Raw genomic sequence first — 23,246 nt, forward strand, 5'->3', positions numbered from 1 at the left:
GACCCGTCCAGGGCTTGGTTTTGGATCTGCCCTACGTGTTCTCCATACTGAAGATCACTTGTATTCATTTGCTGCAGGTCTAAGCCGCAGCGGGCTCCGTAAGAGCACCCCAGGAACGCACAGCCCTGAGAGCCCGCCGGGTCTTCCTTTTGCACCCGCGAGGCCCCTGCGGGGGACTGGAAATCCCAGGTCTTGCTCTCCCGAGCGTACCCTAGGAGCCGGCGGCGCATCGGCTGAAGCGGCGCTTCCAGGCGGGCGCCGGGCTCGAGCACCCCAGCACCGCGTCCGCAGGAGGCTCCCGGCCGCGGATTGCGGGCCACGGCGAGGGCTGCCGGGCGGGCGCGGGGCAGGTCCTGGACTGAGGGAAAAAGTCAGCCCAGGAAGCCCGCACACCGAAGCAGGCCGCTCCAGCCGCCGGGAACGAAGAAAAGCCGTGGAGTCGGCGAAGCGCCCGATGCTCAGGACGCACCTGTGATTCCCGGGCCCGAGCGCCAGGACGCGGCCGCAGCTGGGCCCGCCGCGGGGAGCACCCGCCCGCGCAGCCTTCCCCCAACCTGGGCCCGGGCCCGACCCCGTCCCCTGCCCCGACCCGGGCGCCCCCACCTGCGGCCGCCTTCTCTGCCGCCCGCCTCCCCCACCCGCCCGCCGCCTGCCGCCTGCCGCCCGCCCTACCTCGCCGCTTGGCACGCACGATGCCCTTCTTCTGTAGCACGAACGTGGACCCGTTCACCAGGCTCGACACGACGGCCACGCCCAGGCCGAGCGACACGGCGGCGGGGCTCGGGCTACGCGCCCCCTCCCCGGCCGCCGCCGCCGCCGCCGCCGCCGCTGCCGCAGCTGCAGTCCCCATTCCGCCCGCGCCCGCCCTCCGAGCCTGCGCCTGCGCGCCGCGCCCCGCGGGGCGGGATGGGGGGTGACCGAGAGGCGCGGGCGGGGGAGGGGAGGGGGAAGGGAGGGGGAGGAGCAGGAAGAGGGGCGGGGGCGGGACGGGGGTGCCAGGGACCGGCGCCTAAGGCTGCAGGGACAGCAGTGGCGCCGGACGCGACGGCAGTGAGGGGCCGGTGAGGCGCTGGGTGGGGCGGGGGTTCCCGGATTTCGCAAATGGAAATGCAGGACTCCTGGTTAAGTTTCCAGCGCGGAGAAACACGCATACTTTCTGAGTGGTGTCCTCTGCAATATCCGGGCAGCGGAGCGCGGCAGGACGCACCCGCGGGCAGCGGTCCCCGAAGAGCCTCCAGCGGAGGCCGGCCCAACTCCCCGGAGCGCGAAGCGCGGCGCGCCGCTGCAGAGATCGAAGGGGAGCCCTGGCGCTGGGCGTTTCTCTTCCGCTCTTCTTGGCGCTAGAATCAGCTACGCGGGGCTCTGGGCTTGTGCTCCCACAGTCTAGTTTCCTCGTTTTAATAAACTACAACAAGCCGGGCGCGGTGGCTCACGCCTGTAATCCCAGCACTTTGGGGGGCCGAGGCGGGCGGATCACGAGGTCAGGAGATCGAGACCATCCTGGCTAACACAGTGAAACCCCGTCTCTACTAAAAATACAAAAAATTAGCTGGGCGTGGTGGCGGGCGCCTGTAGTCCCAGCTACTCGGGAGGCTGAGGCAGGAGAAGGGTGTGAACCCGGGAGGCGGAGCTTGCAGTGAGCGGAGATCACACAACTGCACTCCAGCCTGGGCAACAGAGCTAGACTCCGTCTCAAAAAAGAAAAGAAACTACAACAAAATTACAAGCTTGAAAAGCTTCAAAAATAGGAAAAAATTATTTTAAAGTGACTCAATTCCACAACCCTCACCTAATTATTAGTATTTTAGGTGTTTAGGTGTTTCCCCATAATGTATACATACTTTTACATGTTTCCAATTACAATATACGAAATTTCCTTTTTATTTAATATATATCAGTTTCTGTATTGGTACATAAATATGATTATTCTAATGACAGTATAATAATTTGTCTAACCATTCAGCCATTGTTGGGTGTTAGGTAGCTACCAGGTTGGTTGGTTTGTTTTTTTGAGGCAGAGTCTCGCTCTGTCGCCCAGGCTGGAGTGCAATGGCGCGATCTCGGCTCACTGCAACCTTCCGCCTTCCGGATTCAAGCGATTCTCTGCCTCAGCCTCCGAGTAGCTAGAATTACAGGCGTCCGCCACCACGCCCGGGTTAATTTTTGTATTTTGAGTAGAGACGCGGTTTCACCATCTTGGCCAGGCTGGTCTTGAACTCCTGACCTCAGGTGATCCGCCCGCTCTGCCTCCCAAAGTGCTGGGATTACAGGCGTGAACCACCGCGCCTGGCCGGTTGCTGCCAGGTTTTCTTGTCTATAAACGATGCTACAAACTGGGCACAGTGGCTCACACCTATAATCCCAGCACTTTGGGGGCCGAGGTGGGAGGCTCGCTGAGCTCAGACGTTCAAGACCAGCCTGGGCAACATAGCGAGACCCGTCTCTACCAAAAAAAAAAAAAAAAAAAATTAGCAGGGCGTGGTGGCTTATGCCTCCAACTGCAGGTACTCTGGAGGCAGAGGTGGGAGGATGGCTTGAGGTGGAGGTTGCAGTGAGCTGTTATTACACCACTGCACTCCAGCCTGGGCAACAGAGCAAGATTGTCTCAAAAACAAACGAAAAGTATAAACCTTTTGGCAGCCTTGCATACAGCATTATTATTTTGTGAAGAAATATAAAATCGGCTTTGCATACAGCATTATTATTTTGTGAAGAAATATAAAATCGGGCCGGGCGCGGTGGCTCATGCCTGTAATCCCAGCACTTTGGGAGGCAAAGGCGGACGCAGCCGGAGGTCAGGTGGATGGATCAGGAGGTCAAGAGATCGAGACTATCCTAGCTAACACGGTGAAACCCCGTCTCTACTAAAAATACAAAAAATTAGCCGGGCTTGCTGGCGGGCGCCTGTAGTCCCAGCTACTCAGGAGGCTGAGGCAGGAGAATGGCGTGAATCCGGGAGGCGGAGCTTGCAGTGAGCTGAGATTGCACCACTGCACTCCAGCCTGGGCAGCAGAGTGAGACTCCGTCTCAAAAAAAAAAAAAAAAGAACTCCACCCCAGACATTTTTCCATGTGAGTACATAGGTTAAATGACAGGCATATTTTATCTGATGGGGAAACACATATGGGATTTTAATTAAAAACATAAAACTATATTTTGCTTGAAATTAACAAAAGAAAAACTGAAATGAAACTACAGTAACTACTGAACGACAAACATTATTTTGCCATGAGATATTACTTCCTAAAAGAAACACCTAAAATTAAAGTTAGTAGGCCAGGTACAGTGGCTCATGCCTATAATCCCAGTACTTTGGGAGGCCAAGGCCAGCAGATCACTTGAGCCCAGGAGTTTGAGATCAGCCTGGGCAACATGATGAAACCCCATCTCTGCAAAAAAATACAAAAATTAGCCAGGCATGGTGACATGTGCTTGTAGTCCCAGCTACTCAGGAGGCTATGGGAGGATCGCTTGACCCCAGAAGTTGAGGCTACAGTGAGCCATGATCATGCCACTGCACTCCAGCCTGGGCAACAGAAGTGAGACCCTGTCTCAAAAAAAAAAAAAAAAAAAAATAGAAACACTAAGAGGGTGGGAGTTATGTTTATTTTAACTCTGGGCTTCAATTTTGGGCTATCAATTGATTCCTTGCAAGGAGAAATGAGGAAATCAGTTCACTTTTCAGCTCCCTAAAAATTTTTTTCTTTTTCTTATTTTTTGAGATGGAGTCTTGTTCTGTCACCCAGGCTGGAGTGCAGTGGCGTGATCTTGGCTCACTGCAACCTACGCTTCATGGATTCAACCAGTTCTCTGCTTCAGCCTCCCAAGTAGCTGGGATTACAGACGCCTGCCACCACACCTGGCGATTTTTTTTGTATTTTTAGCAGAGACAGGGTTTCACCATCTTGGCCAGGCTGGTCTTGAACTACTGACTTCGTGATCCACCAGCCTCGGCTTCCCAAAGAGCTCGGATTACAGGCGTGAGCCACGGTACCCAGCCAAGAATTGTTTCTTCTCCTTACCTAGGTAGGGACTTCTGCAGAAATGCTGGGAGATTTTTGGAGAGGGGAGATTTTTCTTTTTTTCTTTTTTTTTTTTTGAGATGGAGTCTCGCTCTGTTGCCCAGGCTGGAGTGCAGTGGCACGATCTTGGCTCACTGCAAGCTCCACCTCCTGGATTCACGCCATTCTCCTGCCTCAGCCTCCCAAGTAGCTGGGACTACAGGTGCCCGCCACCACGCCTGGCTAATTTTTTATGTTTTTAGTAGAGACGGGGTTTCACTGTGTTCGCCAGGATGGTCTCGATCTCCTGACCTCATGATCTGCCCGCTTCGGCCTCCCAAAGTGCTGGGATTACAGGTGTGAGCCACCGCATCTGGCAGGAGATTTTTCAGATAAAAAATTCAGCAGTTTGGGAGGCCAAGGTGGGTGGATCATGAGGTCAGGAGTTCAAGACCAGCCTGGCCAAGATGGTGAAACCCCATCTCTACTAAAAATACAAAAATTAGCCGGACACAATGGCAGGTGCCTATAATCCCAGCTACTCGGGAGGCTGAGGCAGGAGAATCCCTTGAACCTGGGTGGCAGAGGTTGCAGTGAGCCGAGATAGCGCCACTGCACTCCAGCCTGGGCAATAAGAGTCAGACTCCGTCTAAAAAAAAAAAAAATTTAATCGATATAGTTCTAAACCTCATTTTGAATCCACCCACATTGCTCTGAAATACATTCATCTTTCCTGTGGCTAAAACCTTAAAGCCTTGCCAGTAACTCCCATTGCACTTGAGGAAATCCAATCTCCTTGTTGTGGCCCCTGAACAGGCTGCTGCTGGCCCACCACGGTGCCTCTAGTTTGTGTAAAATGCATATGTCAACTTATAATAAATCATACAAGGCTTTTTTTAGCTCTAAAAGGCTATTATTCACTAGTTGCCGTGTGAATCAGTATTTCTGGGTACAGTTAGAAGTTATTAGAGTTGATGCACAAGACTCATCTCAACCAGCACGGGGGAGGCATCTGCTCATTTTATGGTCAGTGACTCTGGGCCTCCTTCTGCTGGGCTCAGTCCTGAGGTGGGTCTGACTCAGGTCAGAGCTGTGCACCCCAGCCCTCCTCCCCAACTTGCATGAGTGCTCTTTAGGATGGAGCTGAACACCGGCTTCTCAAAACCGCTTGGCCCCACCACAGGCCCTGAGAACTGATTGGGTCACTCTGGTGGGCTCCCCAGCCCTAGCCAAGAAGGGTTTCTCTAGGGAGTCTGGCCCCCACTCATGAGACCTGGAGCCTCAAAGATCTCTTCGGAGCCCCAAAGATATCTTTGCAGCGTATCAGCCCAGGCCTCCACACTGTGGTCTCTGCTCGCCTCTCCTGTTCTGCATGTGCATTTTCTTTTTCTTTTTGGCTTCACTTCTGAGTTATTCATTTAGCCATTTACTGCAGGAGTGAGGTGAGGATAGGAGAGTACTCAGGGTACCTGCAATGTTCACTGTGGTCTGGGGGGCCCCAAGCAGGACAGTGAGTTTGGGGTCTGGAGCTCAGGCGCTATGGCAGTAGACTGTGCGAAGTGACAGGAAGACATCTGCCTTGCATATTTTCTTTGGTTTTAAAGAAAGACGTTACCATTTCATGTTATATTTGTTTTATGAGACAGAGTTTCATTCTGTTGCCCAGGCTGGAGTGCAATGGTGTGATCTCGGCTCACTGCAACCTCCAGCTCCCAGGTTCAAGCAATTCTCCTGCCTCATTCTCCCAAGTAGCTGGGATTACAAAAAAAAACATATATTTTAAAGCAGAGTAACAAACTCTTAACTAAGCATGGAGTGCAAAGAGGGGACCCCCGTGGACTTGAAATGGCAACGTTAGACTATGAACTAAATTTCTCCCATGGTTGATTTGGCCTATGCCCAGGAATGAGCAAAGACAGCAGGCCCGTGAGACTGGAAGCAAGATGGAGTCAGCCATGCTAGACTTCTCTCACCGTTGTCACCTTTGCAAAGCTGGTCTCACCATTTATTGAAGTGATTATTCTTTTTTTTTTTTAATGAGACGAAGTCTTACTCTGTTGCCCACACTGGAGTGCAATGGTGCGATCTTGGCTCACTGCAGCCTCCGCCTCCTGGGTTCAAGAAATTCTCCTGCCTCAGCCTCCCAAGTAGCTGGGATATCAGGTGCCCACCACCATGCCTGGCTAATTTTTGTATTTTTAGTAGAAATGGGGTTTCACCATGTTGGGCCTCACAACACACATCAGCCCATCTCCTCTCCTGCTTGGCAGGGATGGTCACGATCCTCATTTCCCAGTTAAAGAAGCCAAAACTCCATTATGGGGTTTCACCATATTGGCCAGGCTGGTCTTGAACCCCTGACCACAAGTGATCCAAGCACCTCGGCCTCCAAATTGCTGGGATTACAAGTGTGAGCCACTACACCTAGCCAATTAGGGGTAAATATCCAACATTTAGCCAGGTGCAATGGCTCACTCCTTAATCCCAGCACTTTCAGAAGCTGAGGTGGGAGGATCACTTGAGCCCAGGAGTTTGAGTCCAGGCCTGGCAACATAGTGAGACCTTGTCTTAACAAAAAATTTAAAACTTAGCCGGGCATGGTGGTGTGCACCTGTAGTCACAGCTACTTGGGAGGCTGAGATGGGAGAGTGTTTCAGCCCAGAAGGTCAAGTAAGCTGTGATTGTGCCACTGTACTCCAGTCTGTGTAACAGAGCAAGAGCCTGTCTCAAAAAAAAAAAAAAAAAAAAAAAATCCAAAATGTATAAAGAATTAATACATCTCAAAACAAATAACCTAATTTTAAAAATGCTTTTAAAAAACTTGAATAGACATTTCTTTAAACAAAACATGAAAATAGCAAGTGGGTATCTGAAAGGTGTTCCACATTGTAGATCATTAGGGAAATGCAAATCAAACCCACTGAGATACCCCCTCACACCCCTTATGACCATTATCAAAAAGTCAAAAGATAAATGTTGGCAAGAGTGCAGAGAAATGGGAACTTTTGCATACTGTTGATGAGAATGTACATTGATACAGCCATTCTGGAAAAGAGTATGAAGATTTCTAGAGAAATTAAAAATAGAACTACCATATGACTCAGCAATCCCTCTTCTGGGCATACACCCAAAGGAAATGAAATCATTACTTTGTAAAGTTACCTGTATTCTCATGTTCATTGCAGTCCTAATCACAATAGCCAAGATATGGAAAAAATCTAAGTGTCCATCAATGGATAAATGGATAAAGAGACTGTAGTACACATACACAATGGAATATTATTCAGCCCTAAAACAAACAAGGTCTTGCCATTTGCTGCAAGATGGATGAGGCTGGAGGACGTCATGCTAAGTGAAATAAAGCATACACAGAAAATCAAATATTGCATAAACCCATTTATATGTGGGATGTAAAAATGTAAATAAATAAATCTACAGAGATAGACAGCAAAACATTCTTTACCAGGGGAGGTGGGAGAGGGGAGGAATTGGGGACATGGAGGCCAAAGGATACAAAGTAGCAGGTATAAAGGATGAACAAGTCTAGAGATGTAATAATGTATGACATGAGGACTGCAGGGAACAAAATTGTTCTGTATGTGAAATTCATGCTCAATGAGTAGATTTCAACCGCTCTTGCCACAAAAGCAACAAGGAAATGGGGAACTATGTGAAATGACTGGTGTGTTAATTTCTTTCAGTATAGGAATCTTTTTAGAATCTATATATAACCCTTAACATCATGTTGTAAGCCTTAAATATACACAATAAGATTTATTTTTAAAAAGGAAAAATTGAGAGTCAAAGAACTGACAGAGCAAAGACTAAGTAAATAAAAACTGGGGTAACTGTATTTATATCTGTTAATCAAAAAATGAGTGACTGACTGAGGCAAGTGCCTCCATCAACAGAGCTTTGTTCGGCCAAAATTTGATGATACCCCCAGAAAAAACACAAGCCAGAGAAACGCCAGTGACCTGTGCTTTCCAAAGAGGGTTTTGGGAACTCAGCATGCAAGGGGAGAATGCAGGCAGGACAGAAGAAAGGGAGGGGGAGCAGGCAGTGAAGGGGTGGTTACATTCTTAGGAAGCTCTAATTAGTGCTCAGTAAATCTTCATTTTACATAAGATAAGGTAAACATCTGAAAAGAGGGAGGAAAGATCAATTATGCAGCCATCTCAGGGTAGGTGGAAGAGTGACTGATCTCATGTTCTTGTTCTGTACCTGGGAAGGTAAGCCTGTAATCAACAATGTCAGTACCAGATTGAAAAGAACTCAGTTTTACATCTTCAACTGAGGTTGCAGAGCCAGGGTTAAAATGGGCATATGCTTATTTTACAGGGGGACATGGATCCTGAAAGGTTTAGGGGCCAGCAAGGAACATCCCTGTGAGCAATTTGTGAGGGGGGCCATATGGAGAGGTATGTGGCCTTTTGTGGCAGTGGGGACCTGGCTTATGTCTAATGCCATCACACAGGGTTGTGAAATGGCAGCTCTCTCTTTGGGGAGAAAGAATGGTAGTGTTGCACGACTCAGCTCCCAAACTTACATCTCCCTTAGCATAACAGGTTTGGCAGTTCCAAGACTTTATTTTCTTTTACATATTAAAAAAACTCTAACAAAAAGAGCTATGTGAGAGATAAAGAGGGTATTTCCTAATGATAAAAGGGTGCAACCAGAAGGGAGAAAAAGGAATTCTAAATTTGTTTATTCTGGTAACTTAACCTTAAAACACACAGAACAAGCTTAACAAATGAAAAAAAGAAATAAGTTGATGATCATTGTGGGAAACTTTAATATCTGTCTGTCAGCCACTGAAAAATAAACAGACAAACATCAGTAAGCAAATAGAATCTTTAAAAGATGCATTTAACACGCTGGACCTAATTGAGATACGTGGTACACTACACTCAACATGCAGAATACATATCCTTTCCAAGTGCAGATGCAATATTTATAAAAATTAATCATATTTTCAATCATTGAGAAGACACAAATTCCACAGAGTTTTAGTTATACAAATATTTAATCACAGTGGAACTATAAGTTTGGAAATTAAGCAAAACATTTTCAGTATGGTAAAGGGATGAATAAAATCAAAGTTTGCTTTTTTGAAACACTAATAAAACTGATGGCCCCCTGCAAGATTAACAAAACAGACAAAAGGCACAAACTCTAACTGCAGATCTTATAAGTATTAAAAAGATAAATGAATAATAGAACAACTTTGAAATTTTAGATAAAATGAACAAATTAATTCAGCAAACACAGGTTACCAAAATGAATATTCAAATATATGTAATTGAACCTGTAATTAAACACCTTAAAAAGAAAACTACAGTCTCAGATGGCTTAATAAGTGAATTCTTTCCAAATGCTTAAGGAAGAAATAGCACACATCTTACATAAACTCTGTCAGAAATACGAGAAGAAACATTTTCCAAATTGTCTAACCAGCATAGCTTTAATATTTCATATTAAAACCTCACAAGTCTGGGCATGGTGACTCAAGCCTGTAATCCCAGCACTTTGGGAGGCCAAGGTGGGTGGATCACGAGGTCAGGAGATCAAGACCATCCTGGCTAACACGGTGAAACCCCATCTCTACTAAAAAATACAATAAATTAGAGAGGTGTGGTGGTGGGCGCTTGTAGTTCCAGCTACTCAGGAGGCTGAAGCTGGAGAATGGCATGAACCCAGAAGGCGGAGCTTGCAATGAGTCGAGATCATGCCACTGCATTCCAGCCTGGACAACAGAGTGAGACTCCATGGCAAAAAAAAAAAAAAAAAAAAAAAACCAAGACATCACCAGAAAAAAAAATTAGACTCTACTTTCTCTTGTGAACATAAGTACAAAACTACCAAATGAACTATGAGCAAGCCCATCTCAACCATATATAATATGGTATTAATCATTTATCACAACAAAGTTGATTTAATTCCAGAAATGCAATGTTAAACATTCAAAAGCCAATCACTGTTAAGTTACCTTATCAACATAAAAAGATAAGAAAAAACATTGCTCAATCAAGAAAGAAAAAAGCAATTGATAAAATTCAGTACCTATTCATAAATCTTAAAACCTGTCAACAGAGAAGAAGCAATATGTGAGTTAAACACTCCCCCAGCTGAGAATAGTGACATAACTTATTTGCAGCCAAAAGATGAAAATTGCAGGCCAGGCGCGGTGGCTTATGCCTCTAATCCCAGCACTTTGGGAGGCAGAGGCGGGCGGATCACAAGGTCTGGAGTTCAAAACCAGCCTGGCCAACATGGTGAAATCCTGTCTCTACTAAAAATACTAAAAAAAATGAGCTGGGCGTGGTGTCCTGCGCCTGTATTCCTAGCTATTAGGGAGGCTGAGGCAGGAGAATCGCTTGAACCATGGAGGCGGACATTGTAACAGTGAGCCGAGATTGCGCCACTGCACTCCAGCCTGGCAACGGAGCAAGACTGCATTTCAAAAAAAAAAAAAAAAAAAAAAAAGGGTGAAAATTGAATTGCAGTATAATCTTACAACTTTTGAGAAATCTATGTTTTTCAGCTAAAAAGAGACAGACTCAGCCTTTTGACCTTTCTTCTTTCCCTCCTTGGAAGGCAATCCAAGACCTGGAAATACAGCAGCCACACTGTAACCACAAGAATAAAAACATGGCTAAGGAAGTATCAGGAAACTAAAAAGAAACCTGGACTGCCTTCCTCTGCATGTTTTAAGTGACAAAAATTAAATCTATATTTCTTTAAGTCACTGAATCAGATTTATTCTCTCTGTGGCTATAAGTAGCCCTAAATGATGTATTAAATACTAAAATCAATACTAAAATACACACTAAAATACTAACATTTTGGTCTTGAACTCCTGATCTCAGGTGATACACCCATCTCAGCCTACCAAGGTGCTGGGTTTACAGGCATGAGCCATCACACCCACCTCAAAAGCTTTGTGTTTTTAAATATATTAGACATGTCTCTAGTTTAAAAAAAAAACCTTAACAATAGTGTAGGAGAATAACAGAAACTTTTTCCAAAAAAGAGAAATTATTGTGATTATTTTATCTTAGTGGAATGTTGGATAATATAGTCTGCTTTATTAATCATCAAGCATGCTGTAAATTTTCCATTATAATAGGATTTGTACGTCAATTAAGGTGATAAAGTTTTAAAGTTTAGAAAGTGAAAGCCAGCCCCACCCCTCTCCCAGAGTGCACAGGGACAGCAGTTGCATGGGCAGCTTTCCTTGTGACATCGCAGGACCTTCATGACACGTGGCTGCTTGACCCCGCCTCCTTTCCCTTTCATCTTTCTCATTGACCAATGGGCTTGGAGCATTAAGGCCACACCCCTATTCTGCATTCTAGTGCAGCCCTGGTGACGCCTCCTGTGGCTCAGTCACATAGCTGCGTGGTACGTGACTGGAGGCATATCACTGCCTTTGCCTGGATCACGCCAATGTGGCCCCAACCCCACCTCCCTCCCCACTCCATGATGTCAGAAAAAACCCAACAGAGCAAATTGGCTGAGGCCAAGAGAAAGGTAAAACGCATCGGATTGCGGCACCCCAACCCCAACCCAGCCCCAGGTCCCCTCTGATGGCAGAACAGCTGCCAGAATCCGTGTCACTCCAGAGGCACACAGGGCTGGGGCCCCCCAGTGCCTCTGGGCTCCCCCAACCAAAATCTTGTGTCAGCCCCAACACCTCAGCAGTCCTGACCCTGACCTCACTGGTCACCCCAGGGTGACTTTCAGCTGGTGACTTGTGGGCTCCCTGCTTCGTACTCTGCCCTCACCTCCTATTGTCCAAAAACGGACCTCCCTGGGCCCTTCGGGCTCACATTTCCAAGGAACTGGATGCCCCAGCACCTGCCCTCACCAGTCACCCCAGGGTGACTTTGGGCAGATGACTCCTGGGGCTCCCCACTCCATACTCGGCCCTCACCTACCGCTGCCCCAAGCCTGACTTCCCTGGGCTCTTTGGGCTCACGTCTCAAAGTACCTGGGTCCCAACCCTGTGACCCCATGCCAATCTCAAAGAGGCAACTTGGGCATAGCACTGATGGGAGAACAGGTTTGGTTTGGTTTTCTCCCAGGCTTCTACTCTCCAGAGAGACTTTGACAGTTTTTTCTAAGTTCTCCACCTCATATTTGAATTCTCCATGGTTCTGGGACCAGAGTGACCATCAGTCAGTGATCTTTGAAGTGAGATTTGCTCATCTTCTGTGCAAGAGATCTTGGGAAACTGGACTTGACAACTTGAGTCTTCCTCATCTCATCTCAACCTGGGGTACTTTGAGTACCACAGGATACATATGAGGCATCTTTCTGAAGCATCAGTTTTCCTTGATTCTCTTGGGAGAGACAATACATTAATGTTCTTAGGGATGATAGTCACATAGATTTCTGAGTATACAAGACTTCTCTCTGAAATGCAGCTTGGGTTGTCCTCTTTTGTTTAATTCCCACATTTAACAGAAAGGCTGCCTTCTGCCCTGAGGATACATAACTCTAAGTGGATGTATGACTGTAAACCACACAGTGTACACCTTCCTGCCTACTTTTTACTTTTCTATCTCTGCCTCTGGTTTTGGTCCCTGGCAGCTGCTGATTTGTGGCAACACCCCAGAGCTCGGAGTCAGAAGACTGAGTTTAAGTTCCATTATTGCCTTTCTTTTAGCCATGGTATCAATCCCTCTCAGTCACTAAGTGATTGCGACAACACCTCGTACAATTGTTGGTGGCATTAAATCAGATGGTCTATGAGAGTATTTTGTATAAACTGTAAAGTGACTGTAGGAGCTTGTAGTTCTCATGAGTATCATTGCTCCTCTTTTCCACAGTTCACAGACTATCATCAGTGCAACAGTGCTGGTGTTGGTACTGGAACAACCGACACCAAACAGAAGAAAATAAATAATGGCACTAACCCTGAGACAACCACTTCTGGTGGTTACCATTCACCTGAGGATGTGAGTCTTGGCTGGCTGGTCTCCTGAGGACAGGGGGCACAAGGGGAGGTAGAGGGTAACTGTTTAGATTGTGGAAGGAAGAACTGCCAGGTACTGGTTAAGAATTCTGGGTTTGAATCTTACCTTCCTCTCCATCTGCGAGGGACATGATTTACGGCAAATTGCTTGAGTTCTTTGGACCTCTCTTTTCACATCTGTAAAATAGGGGTGGTAATGTTTTACTTACATGTGTGAAGTTTAAATCAGATTTGTTATTGTTATTGTTTTTGTGTTAATCCCTAGTCCAGGGCCTGCTGTAAACTCCTCTCCTCTTTGGGCTTCCGTTTCCTGAGGAGGTAGAGTTAGAGTATCAGAGGTTTCTGTTTGCTCTGAGAGTCTGGGATTTAAAGATTCACTAGAATGGAAACCTTGGGGCCAAGGGCTCCTGTCTGCCTTTTCCGTCCTATATCCCAGCTGGGAAGAACTGTCCCTGGCCCCTATGTGCTTGCTCAATGCTTGTTGAATGAACACATCTTTCTAAATCACAAGCTAGCAGAAGGGTGGGCTTTTCTCGCATTCCATGTCTGAAGGTTTCTGTTACTGTCTTTTCTGGAGAATCTAGTTTCAGACTTTCAGTTTTGTGGCTGTGGGCAAAAACCAACAAAGAACCAAATCCTTTTTCTTTGGGAGTTAAGGAGTGTTGACCAGTTCGTGTTCCCATTGGGTCTAAGAACTTTGCCCTTAAAATCCATTCCTGACCCCTGCCTACCGCTTCCTGGCCTGGGGAATAGAGTCGAGGGGGCCACCCTCAGTAAGCTTCCTTTGACTCTCCCCACAGAAACAACAGAACCAAGCTCAGCTGAAAGAAGTAACATGGTTTCTTTGTTTGCTCATGACATGACTACTGGGTTTGGGGGGCACTCAGATGTAGAGGCCCCAGTCTCGTCTTGCCTACTCCCAGTATGGGGAGGAAGGCTCACCTCCCAGATTCCACCGCATCCGCACAGGGTCCCTGATAACCTGGTCCCATGGGTGGGCCTGTCCTGGGGCAGGGGGCCATTCTGGGGGCATGTCTCTTGCTGTGGATCTCTGCCTCCCCCTAGTAGGAGCTCTTTCTTCCTGTTCCTATAGGAAAAGAAGGCAAGCCATCAACACCAGCCAGCCCTAAGGAGGCAGCTAGAGGTGAGTGGAGGGGGTGAAGTTCCCTCCTGTCCTCTGGATGAGGTTTCTTTGCTTCTCTTTCAGCACTTGCTTGTCTTTTCTCCCAAAGGCCCAGGATCATACCATATGAACCCTTACGTGTCAGAAAACTGAACTGGAGACAGCGCTCTATTACAGCCAGGATGCTGCCAGGAAATTTGAAGGTGGGAATCTGGGCACCCCATCATCCCTCAACCTCGCACTTTCACAGGCCTTTGGGGGAGTCCTTTGGGCCACATCTCAACCTCTCTCATTCCAGGAGAGTCCCAGGATCTGGCAGACCACCTGCATCATTCCTGGCACTTTGAAGGAGAGTTACAGCAGGCTCTCTCCTCTGTGTCCACACAGCACAAGAAGGCGGACAGGGTGAGTCCAACCACCTGCCCGGTTCCCTGGGAGCCCAGCTTCGCAGATAGAGAAATGAGCCTAAAGGTCCCTTCTGTAGGATGCAGTGTCCTGCCCAGAAGACAGCATGGGCCATTTCTTGCTGCTTTTGTGTGTGGTTATTAGAGGCAGGTTGGGGCTGAGTCAGCTGCTGTGGGTGAGTTACGGGGTGCTGTGGGGAGCAAGCACTGGACACAGGGCTCCAAGGCCAAGTGCCCACCCTGCCTATACTTGGCTGTGCCCTTGGTCAAATCCTAGGTGGGGGTTAGGTACTTGTACCATGAAAGTACAGAAGAGTATCTTTAGTATGTTACCATTTGTGTAGAAAGAGGGAACACACATACGTGTGTGCGTGTGTGTGTGTACATATTATGGTAATATACATAAAACATGTTTGTAAGGATTCATAAAAAACTGAGGAGATAGGAACAGTGTTGGGGGGAGGTATTTCCCTTCTGTATCTTCTGAGGTTTGGACTATGCCAATCAATGTATCGTTCTTTCAAAAATCAACAAAGGATTAATTTCCTCCTCCTTATCTGTGTCCCTACCCCCAGCGAAAGAATGGGCTTAGAGAATCAGATATACCTGGATTTTGAAATCCCAGCTCTAAGTGATCTTAGGCAAGCACTTAACCTTTAATACCCCATGTTTTTCATCTACACAATAGAGGTGATCATGGTAACTGTCTCCTATGGAGGTTGCGAGGATTAAATGGGATTGTTAGCTTAGGGCCTGGTGAAGCACTCAATAAAGGTTCCAACAGTGGTAGTAATAACAGTAATAGCAATAGCAATATTATCTCATCTCTCTGGGACCCTGTTAGCCAGCTATCAATTCAATATCTTTCCCTGTCCCTTCCACCCTTACTGAGTTCTTTGAAAAACAAGTGAGAGCCAGGTGTGGTGGTGCATGCCTGTAATCCCAACTACTTAGGAGGCTGAGGCAGGAGAATCACTTGAACCCACGAGACGGAGGTTGCGATGGGGTGAGATCGTGACTTTGCACTCCAGCGTGGGCAACAACAGCGAAACTCCATCTCAAAAAAAAAGAAAGAAAGAAAGAGAAAAACAAATGAGACCATGGGCTTGGAAATGTCTTGAGAACATGTCGGGTGTGATTGAGAGGGAGCAAGTGTTACTGTGGAGTAGTCACTGTAGCTGTCGTTACTAGTCGGCCAGCTGCTCCTCTGCCTGCTCTATCCTGACTTGACCTTTCTCTGTTTGTAGTACATCGAGGAGTTAACAAACGAGAGGGACACCATGAATTTGGAGCTGTATAGGAGCACGTAGGATGGGGGAAGGTGGGATGGGAGGTCTGGGAGCCCTTAGTGGGGGTGGTGTGCTGGGAGGTGGGGGGTACAGGTGAGCATGGTGAGAGGCTCATACAGGTTTTCATGTGTGCGCAGGGAAGCTCTGGTGCCGCCTGTGCCACTGACTCATGGGGTAGCCTCAGGCAATTCATGTCCTCTCTCTGGCTTGCCACCTGGGACTTTTAATTCCTGGGGTCCCTTCCAGTGCCACGGTTCTGTGGTTGTGGGGCGACGGTAGAGGGTCAATCACCAAAAAGGTCCTTTCTGTTCTTCGTTCATTCCTTTCTCTACTGCCTCTGGCCATAGCATAACCAATGAGGAGCTGAAGGAGAAAAATGCCGAACTACAAGAAAAACTTCGACTCGTAGAATCTGAAAAGTCTGAGATCCAGCTCAACATCAAGGAGCTAAAAAGGAAGCCGGAGAAGGACAAAATCCTGCTGCCACAGGTGAGAGACTGCAGCCCTCGGGGTTGTGGGAGCCCCATCCAGCTGGGACCATGGTCTAGGGATCATGCAGGGTATGGGGAGGGTCCAGCCAAGAGCTGGAAAATTTGGGTCCTTGTTCTGGTCCCGCCATAGAATCCTCTAGAGTGTGCTAAAAATCTACAAAGTGGGGACCTGCCTGGGAAATCAGAACCTCAGGGTTAGGGCTTAAAATTTCTTTTTAAAGAATCATAGATGAAAACCATTATTTTATAGATTACATTCATATGGCTAGCTCATGAGTCTATTTCCTTTTCAGGTTCAAACCAACACTTCACAGGAGGAGAAAATGTGGAGGCAGGAGGAGAAGCTTCAAGATCAGGAGGAGAAGATACGGAAGCAGGAGGAGAAGCTACGAGATCAGGAGGAGAAGATACGGAAGCTGGAGGAAAAGATGTGGAGACAGGAGAGAGGCTGTGGGCACAGGAGAAGGAGCTGCGGGAGCAGCAGGAGCAGATGTGGGAGCAGGAGAAGGAGCTGCGGGAGCAGGAAGAGAAGATGCAGGAGCAGGAGCAGCAGATGGGGGAGCAGGAGAAGAAGATGAGGGAGCAGGCAGAGAAAATGTGGGAGCAGGAGGAGAAGATGTGGAGAGAGGAGGAGAAGCTGCGGATGCAGGAGAAGGAGCTGCGCGAGCTGGAGGAGCAGACGCAGAAGCAGGAGGAGCAGATGCGGAAGCAGGAGGAGCAGATGCGGGAGCAGGAGGAGCAGATGAGGAAGCAGGAGGAGCAGATGCGGAAGCAGGAGGAGCAGATGCGGAAGCAGGAGGAGCAGATGCGGAAGCAGGAGGAGCAGATGCGGAAGCAGGAGAAGGAGCTGCGCAAGCTGGAGGAGCAGATGCAGAAGCAAGAGGAGCAGATGGGGGAGCTGGAGGAGCAGATGTGGAAGCAGGAGGAGCAGATGCGGGAGCAGGAGGAGCAGATGTGGAAGCAGGAGGAGCAGATGCGCGAGCTGGAGAAGCAGATGCGGGAGCAGGAGGAGCAGATGTGGAAGCAGGAGGAGCAGATGCGCGAGCTGGAGGAGCAGATTGGGAAGCAGGAGAAGCAGATGAGGGAGCAGGAGAGGCTGCGATTGAAGGAGGAGAGGCTGTGGGATCAGGATGAGAAGATGCGCGAGGAGGAGGAGAAGATGTGGATACAAGAGGAAAGGCTGCGGGAGCAGGAGAAGGAGCTGCGGGAGAAGGAAGAGGAGATGCTGAAGCAGGAGAAGATGTGGGAGCAGGAGGAGAAGATGCGGGAGGAGGAGGAGAAGATGCGGGAGGAGGAGAAGAAGATGCGGGGGCAGGAGGAGAAGATGCGGGAGAAGGAGAGGATGCGAGAGCAGGAGAAGATGCGGGAGAAGGAGAGGATGGGAGAGCAGGAGGAGAAGATGCGGGAGCAGGAGGAGAAGATGCGGGAGCAGGAGGAGAAGATGCGGGAGCAGGAGGAGAAGATGCGGGAGGAGAAGAAGATGTGGGAGGAGAGGATGCGAGAGCAGGAGGAGAAGATGCAGGAGAAGGAGAGGATGGGAGAGCAGGAGGAGAAGATGCAGGAGGAGCGGTGCTCAGAGCCCTGCCTCCCTCCCTCCAAAGACCTTTCTGATAGGAGCCACCCTGGCAGCGTGGAGCCTGCGCGAGAGGCCGGGAAGGGTTATTCCCATGACAACCGCACTGCACAGCAGATGATGCAGCTGCTTGGTGGAAGGAAGAACGCCCAGGAGCGCCCAGTCTTAGGCAGCACCTCCTGCATCCCATTCTTCTACCGAGGAGATAAGAAAAAGATGAAGATCATCAGTATCTAAAAGCCGGCACTGTCAACAAGGCCTACAGAAGTGTAAGCCACTACGTGACCTTGTGAATATCGTCTGAGAACAAACTTGAAAAAAGAAAATTTATTTTAAATTGTGGCAAAATACTGGCCTGGCGCGGTCGCCCACACTTGTAATCGCAGCACTTTGGGAGGCCTAGGCGGGTGGATCACCTTAAGTCAGGAGTTCAAGACCAGCCTGGCCAACATGATGAAACCCCGTTAAAAAAGTTAGCCGGGCATGGTTGCACACCCTGTCATCCCGGCTACATGGGAGGCTGAGGTTGCAGTGAGTCTACATCACACCACTGCACTCCAGTCTGGGTGACAGAGTGAGACTCCACCTAAAAAAAAAAAAAAAAAATTTCTACCTGAGGACTCTAATATCTGTGTACGTTTCTATTGTTTTTTTTCTTGGTCTTTCTCGTTTAGTCTTGTGTTGTCTTATGGCATGCCTAGTAAACTTTTATCTGCCTCCAGAGAGTATTGACTTTGACTTTACGGCACACAATTGGCGTTCAAGCAGATCACCTTCATCTAGTTTGGGACTAAGCTGGCTCAAAGGAGGTTTTAGTTTTTGTGACAGCTGGTCTATTTTCATTCTTTTGGACTCCTAGGAGTGGCCCTTCCAGGATCCCCACCAAGGTTCCATCTCCTTACTGGGACCCAAATTCTCATTATGTCATTTCAGCCCTGTGAGAGTGCCATTCAGCTAGGCTCTCCAGCCTCTTAACTACCACTTCATACTCAGTTTCTTAGCCTCTTAGCACTCTACTGTTGACCAATCACCAAATGTGGGAAAAGTACTACAGACTGTCAGGGTCACCTCCTAGGCCTGGTCACTCAAGTCCTGGCTGAGGTCTCCAATTACCTTCCAACAATTGTTTTTGGTGGTGGGGCACATTTTTGTCCAGTTTCTCTAACTGTTCTGGTGGGGAGGCTAATCTATAACAAGCTACTCTGCATTTAGTGAATGCTGAAAACCTTCATTTTTCTTTTTTGAGATGGAGTCTCACTCTGTTGTCCAGGATCTAGTGCAGTGACACTGGGTCCCTCCCACAGCCCTTCTTTAGTGTATCTATTTGGACTGACTGCTCATTTCATAGAGAGGGGTGTGTCTTGCCCCAGCCCATCTGGCATGTCTAAGGCAGCTGTGGGGTCAGAATCTGCAGCTCCCAGCCCCCAGCCCTACAACAGTAGGAGAGGCTGGACCCCACATCTCTCAAGTCCCACCAGGCTGGTGCGAGTGGGCTCCCAAGTCCAGGGCTGCTCTGCAGGCTGTGGGGCTCATGTGCCAGCTCTGAGCCCACCTGATGTGCTCAGCTTGCTCACCTTTGAGCCTGTTCTGCCTCTTTCGGCTGACCCCAAGGGCCTCTCCCTTATCTTGAGCACCAGCTACGGGCTCTGACTTAGAGGTTCCCAGAACCTTAGACCATTTGGCCCAAACCCCCATTTCTCACCTGAGGAAACTGAGACCAAAGAGGGGAAGCAACTTTCTCAAGGACCCCCAGCAAGTCAGAGGCAGAATTGGGTCTACGAGCCTCTTCCCAACAGAAGCCCTCCCTGTCCCCTGAGCCTTCCCTAGTGCCTCATTAACTTCCCTGTAAGGAGACTGCCCTGCCGAGGTGGGAAATGGTGCCGTTCAGGATGCTGTCCTAGACAAGATTGTGCCACTGCACTCCAGCCTGGGCAACAGAGCAAGACTCCATCTCAAAAAATAAAAATAATTTTAATAATGTATCATACTTATCCCAACAGATTGAAAATATTACCATTTCAACATGAAATCAATAGAAGAAAAATTGTTGAGATATTTTACATAGGTTATTTCATATTAAGTCCTCAAAAACCATCAGGGTAGCTTACATATGTAGCACATTTCAATTTGGACAGTGAAATTTGCATTGAAAATATCTGATCTGCACTTAGACTCATAGAATATACAATTGACGAAGTAGACTCACATGGCCAAGTGATTCTAAACATACTTAAATGCTTTCTAATAACGGAATCAAGTTTTTAAATCTGCATTTTAATAAAAATTAAAAATAAAATATTCAGTGTCTCAGCTATGACGGACACACTTCAAGTGCGGATCAGCAAACTGTGTGAGTGTAGCCAGACTGGCCAGCACAGGCTACACAGCTGCAGCTCAAACAGCACAGCTGCAGGTCAAACAGGACAGTCTCTCTGTGCACGGGAACAGTCTGAGCAAGCAGGAGATGGGGAAAACGGGCACTGCCCTTGTGAGAACAAAGGACCCACAACAGGAAGCCTGCACTCACCCCCTGCCAAAGACACCAACAGCCCATGATGCAGCCTCCTCAGAAAAGGGAGAGGCATTCAAGAACTTAGAAAATCACCTCTTCCTGGAAAATGCTCACTTTAAAACTTTGCATGGAACTTTACATTTTAATTACAAAGTTGTTAACATCCATTTTCTTGTTTATTCTTAATTAACTCTGTGAAAGTAAACACAGCTTTTATTCTTACTCCTAGTTACTGTGCTGGAAGTTCACCTATGCGAACAAGTTGTTGCAACTGAAATTTTCTGAGAACAAATCCCAAGCTCTTTCCATTAACACAAACTATATGAAGTTTAGTTCTTTAATTTCCATTGGTTAAAGACCAGAATGTGTGAAATATGCATTATCAGATTAGAAAAACAAACAAACATCGGAAAAATGTTTTTCAAAATAGCACTTACTAAAATCTATGAGAGAAACTAGCTCTAAAACTTCCTGTTTCAAAATTTCACTGTGTGTCCACTAAGTTCATTTTTCTGGCTGTGGACAGCAGGCCCACCCCACGCCGCAAACCCACCCCACGCCACAGGCCCGCCGCACGCCGCAGATGCATCATGCCCCCATGAACAGGCCAGCTGAGAGCTGCAGCCACTGCCCAGGGCTCCTTGCTCTGTGCTCGGCTGCCTGATCCAACCTGCCAGGGCTCTGCTTTCTCTATGTGTAGAAACAAAAACCAGGAGCCCGAGTTTACAGAAAGCAGATTTTTATTAAGTACAGGTACAAATGCGTTTCATTTTCTAATAAATCTCTTTCACAAATCACCTTGCTTTTTTGCCCCTCTTGAGTGATCATTTTTACACAACACTGTCTGACCATTTTGGCTTCTGCCAAGGTTAGCTTCTGTTCACAGGCTGAGTGTGACTTCTTCTTCCAATCTCCTCCTAGTCTGGTCTTCCAAAACAATGCTCACCATTCTTTAACACTGACTTTAGTTTTGAAAAGAAAAGTTATCTTACACAGTAGTATGTATAACTCTGTAATATGTAAAGTGAGGCAATGATAGAACCAGTTTTAAAAATAACCTTCCATGATGATATTCATTTACATCCACCTGCTTATTACTAAGAATTTTTTACATGTTTACTTCACACCCCAATTTATCTTCTGTGAAAAACTTTTGAGTATCATCATACCCTCCAACTTCTCCTCTCACCTATATTGAAAAGGGCCTGCTCTTTATCCTAAAATCTACATTAGGTAATTTTCAAAATATTCCTTCAATCACCAAACAAATTTTTGAGATCCTTGTGCTAGATTTCACTGTCTTAATAAGAAAACCAATCATCACCCATTAAAATACAATACAGGCCAGGTACAGTGGCTCACGCCTGCAATCCCAACACTTTCAGAGGCCAAGGCAGATGGATCACCTGAGGTCAGGAGTTTGAGACCAGCCTGACAAATATGATGAAACTCCGTCTCTACTAAAAACACAAAAATCAGCCAGGTGTGGTTGCAGATGCCTATAGTCCCAGCCACTCGGGAGGCTGAGGCATGAGAATTGCTTGAACCCAGGAGGCAGTGGTTGCAGTGAGCCAAGGTCCTGACACCACACTCCAGCCTGGGCAATAGAGCGAGACTCCGTCTCAAAAAAAAAAAAAAAAATTAGTAAGTAAATAAATAGGCCGGGCGTGGTGGCTCATGCCTGTAATCCCAACACCTTGGGAGGCTGAGGCGGGTGGATCACCTGAGGTCAGGAGTTCAAGACCAGCCTGACCAACATAAAGAAACCCCGTCTCTACTAAAACTACAAAATTGGCTGGGCATGGTGGCACACACCTGTAATCCCAGCTGAGGTAGGAGAATCACTTGAACCTAGGAGGCAGAAGTTCTGGTGAACTGAGATTGTGCCATTGCACTCCAGCCTGGGCAACAAGAGTGAAACTCTGTCTCAAAAAAAAAAAAAATAAATAAATAAATACAATACAATACAATACAATACAGCTACTATGATTTACCTAAGAAGCTGTTGTATGAGCTGAACCAGAGGCAAACACTGTTTGCCAGAAGACTCACAAATTCCCATATTAATAAGGTCTTTATCCAATGGAGTCCTGCTTCTATGAAATGTTGAGGCATTCACTTCCTGTTCATCAATTTCTTTTTTCTTCTGCGCTTCTTTTTTGGCTTCAATATCCTGTAATTCATAAACAGAAATTGTTTACAAGTTATCTCATTAGCAGGTGTGAAGACACACAGGCTGGCTGAGCCCTGACCCCAATATCAAGCTATCCCAGCCTCTGTGGCTGCCACACACGCCTACCCACAGGACCCCCACCTGCCCTGGTGGAAACCCCAACTTAATTGTGCAGATTCAAACAGTGTCTTCTTTTTACAGATCCAAGGTCCAGGCTGCCTCTGCTGATGCTTTCCAGCCTCCTTCTGCGAAGTCCCTAAAATCCTTAACCCTCCTACTGGCTCTCACAAAACCCAATGTGATCTGCCCCACACACGCAGCATCCAGCTGCTTTGTAAGGACAAGAAAAAGCTGGAATTCTCACACACACTGGTTCAAATGTAAATGGCAAAGCCACTTTGGGAAACTATGAACACACACTGACCCCAGGACCTAACAAATTCCACTCCAAGTGTTTACCCAAAGGGAGAACATATGTTCACTAAAGTACTTGTACACAGCACAATCGTGGCAGCTCTACACGGCCAAAAACCAGAAAGCCTGGGCGTGGTGGATCACGCTTGTAATCCCAACACTTTGGGAGGCCAAGGTGTGGGGATCACTTGAGCCCAGGAGTTCGAGACCAGCCTGTGCAATACAGTGAAACCTTGTCTCTACAAAAAAATCAAAAAAGTAGCCGGGCATTGTGACATGTCTGTGG

The 23,246-nt window shown here is 47.5% G+C and overlaps 2 protein-coding genes and 1 pseudogene across 3 annotated transcripts in view; 1 reads left to right on the forward strand and 2 right to left on the reverse strand.

The window, feature by feature from the left end:
• The window catches only part of NIPA1 (NIPA magnesium transporter 1), a 43,690-nt gene extending 42,816 nt beyond the window's left edge, over nt 1–874 (reverse strand). Inside the window, exon 1 of the mRNA XM_063652472.1 lies at nt 673–874. Within this exon, the coding sequence (XP_063508542.1) occupies nt 673–850 (178 nt within the window). The 5' untranslated portion in view covers nt 851–874. The remainder of the gene's footprint in view (nt 1–672) is intronic.
• A 10,480-nt stretch (nt 875–11,354) lies between these two features.
• LOC134738365 (golgin subfamily A member 6-like protein 7) lies at nt 11,355–18,582 on the forward strand (annotated as a pseudogene).
• Nucleotides 18,583–21,095: 2,513 nt separating this feature from the next.
• Nucleotides 21,096–23,246, reverse strand: part of LOC134738360 (E3 ubiquitin-protein ligase HERC2-like) — a 76,137-nt gene continuing 73,986 nt past the window's right edge. For both annotated transcript variants that reach the window (XM_063653140.1, XM_063653141.1), the window contains 2 exons: nt 22,368–22,546; nt 21,096–21,335 (listed from right to left, as the gene is read on the reverse strand). In XM_063653140.1, coding sequence (XP_063509210.1) covers nt 21,326–21,335; nt 22,368–22,546 — 189 coding nt within the window. In that variant the 3' untranslated portion in view covers nt 21,096–21,325. The remainder of the gene's footprint in view (nt 21,336–22,367; nt 22,547–23,246) is intronic.

Source organism: Pongo pygmaeus, chromosome 16 (genome assembly GCF_028885625.2).
Source record: "Pongo pygmaeus isolate AG05252 chromosome 16, NHGRI_mPonPyg2-v2.0_pri, whole genome shotgun sequence".
Classification (NCBI taxonomy): domain Eukaryota; kingdom Metazoa; phylum Chordata; class Mammalia; order Primates; family Hominidae; genus Pongo; species Pongo pygmaeus.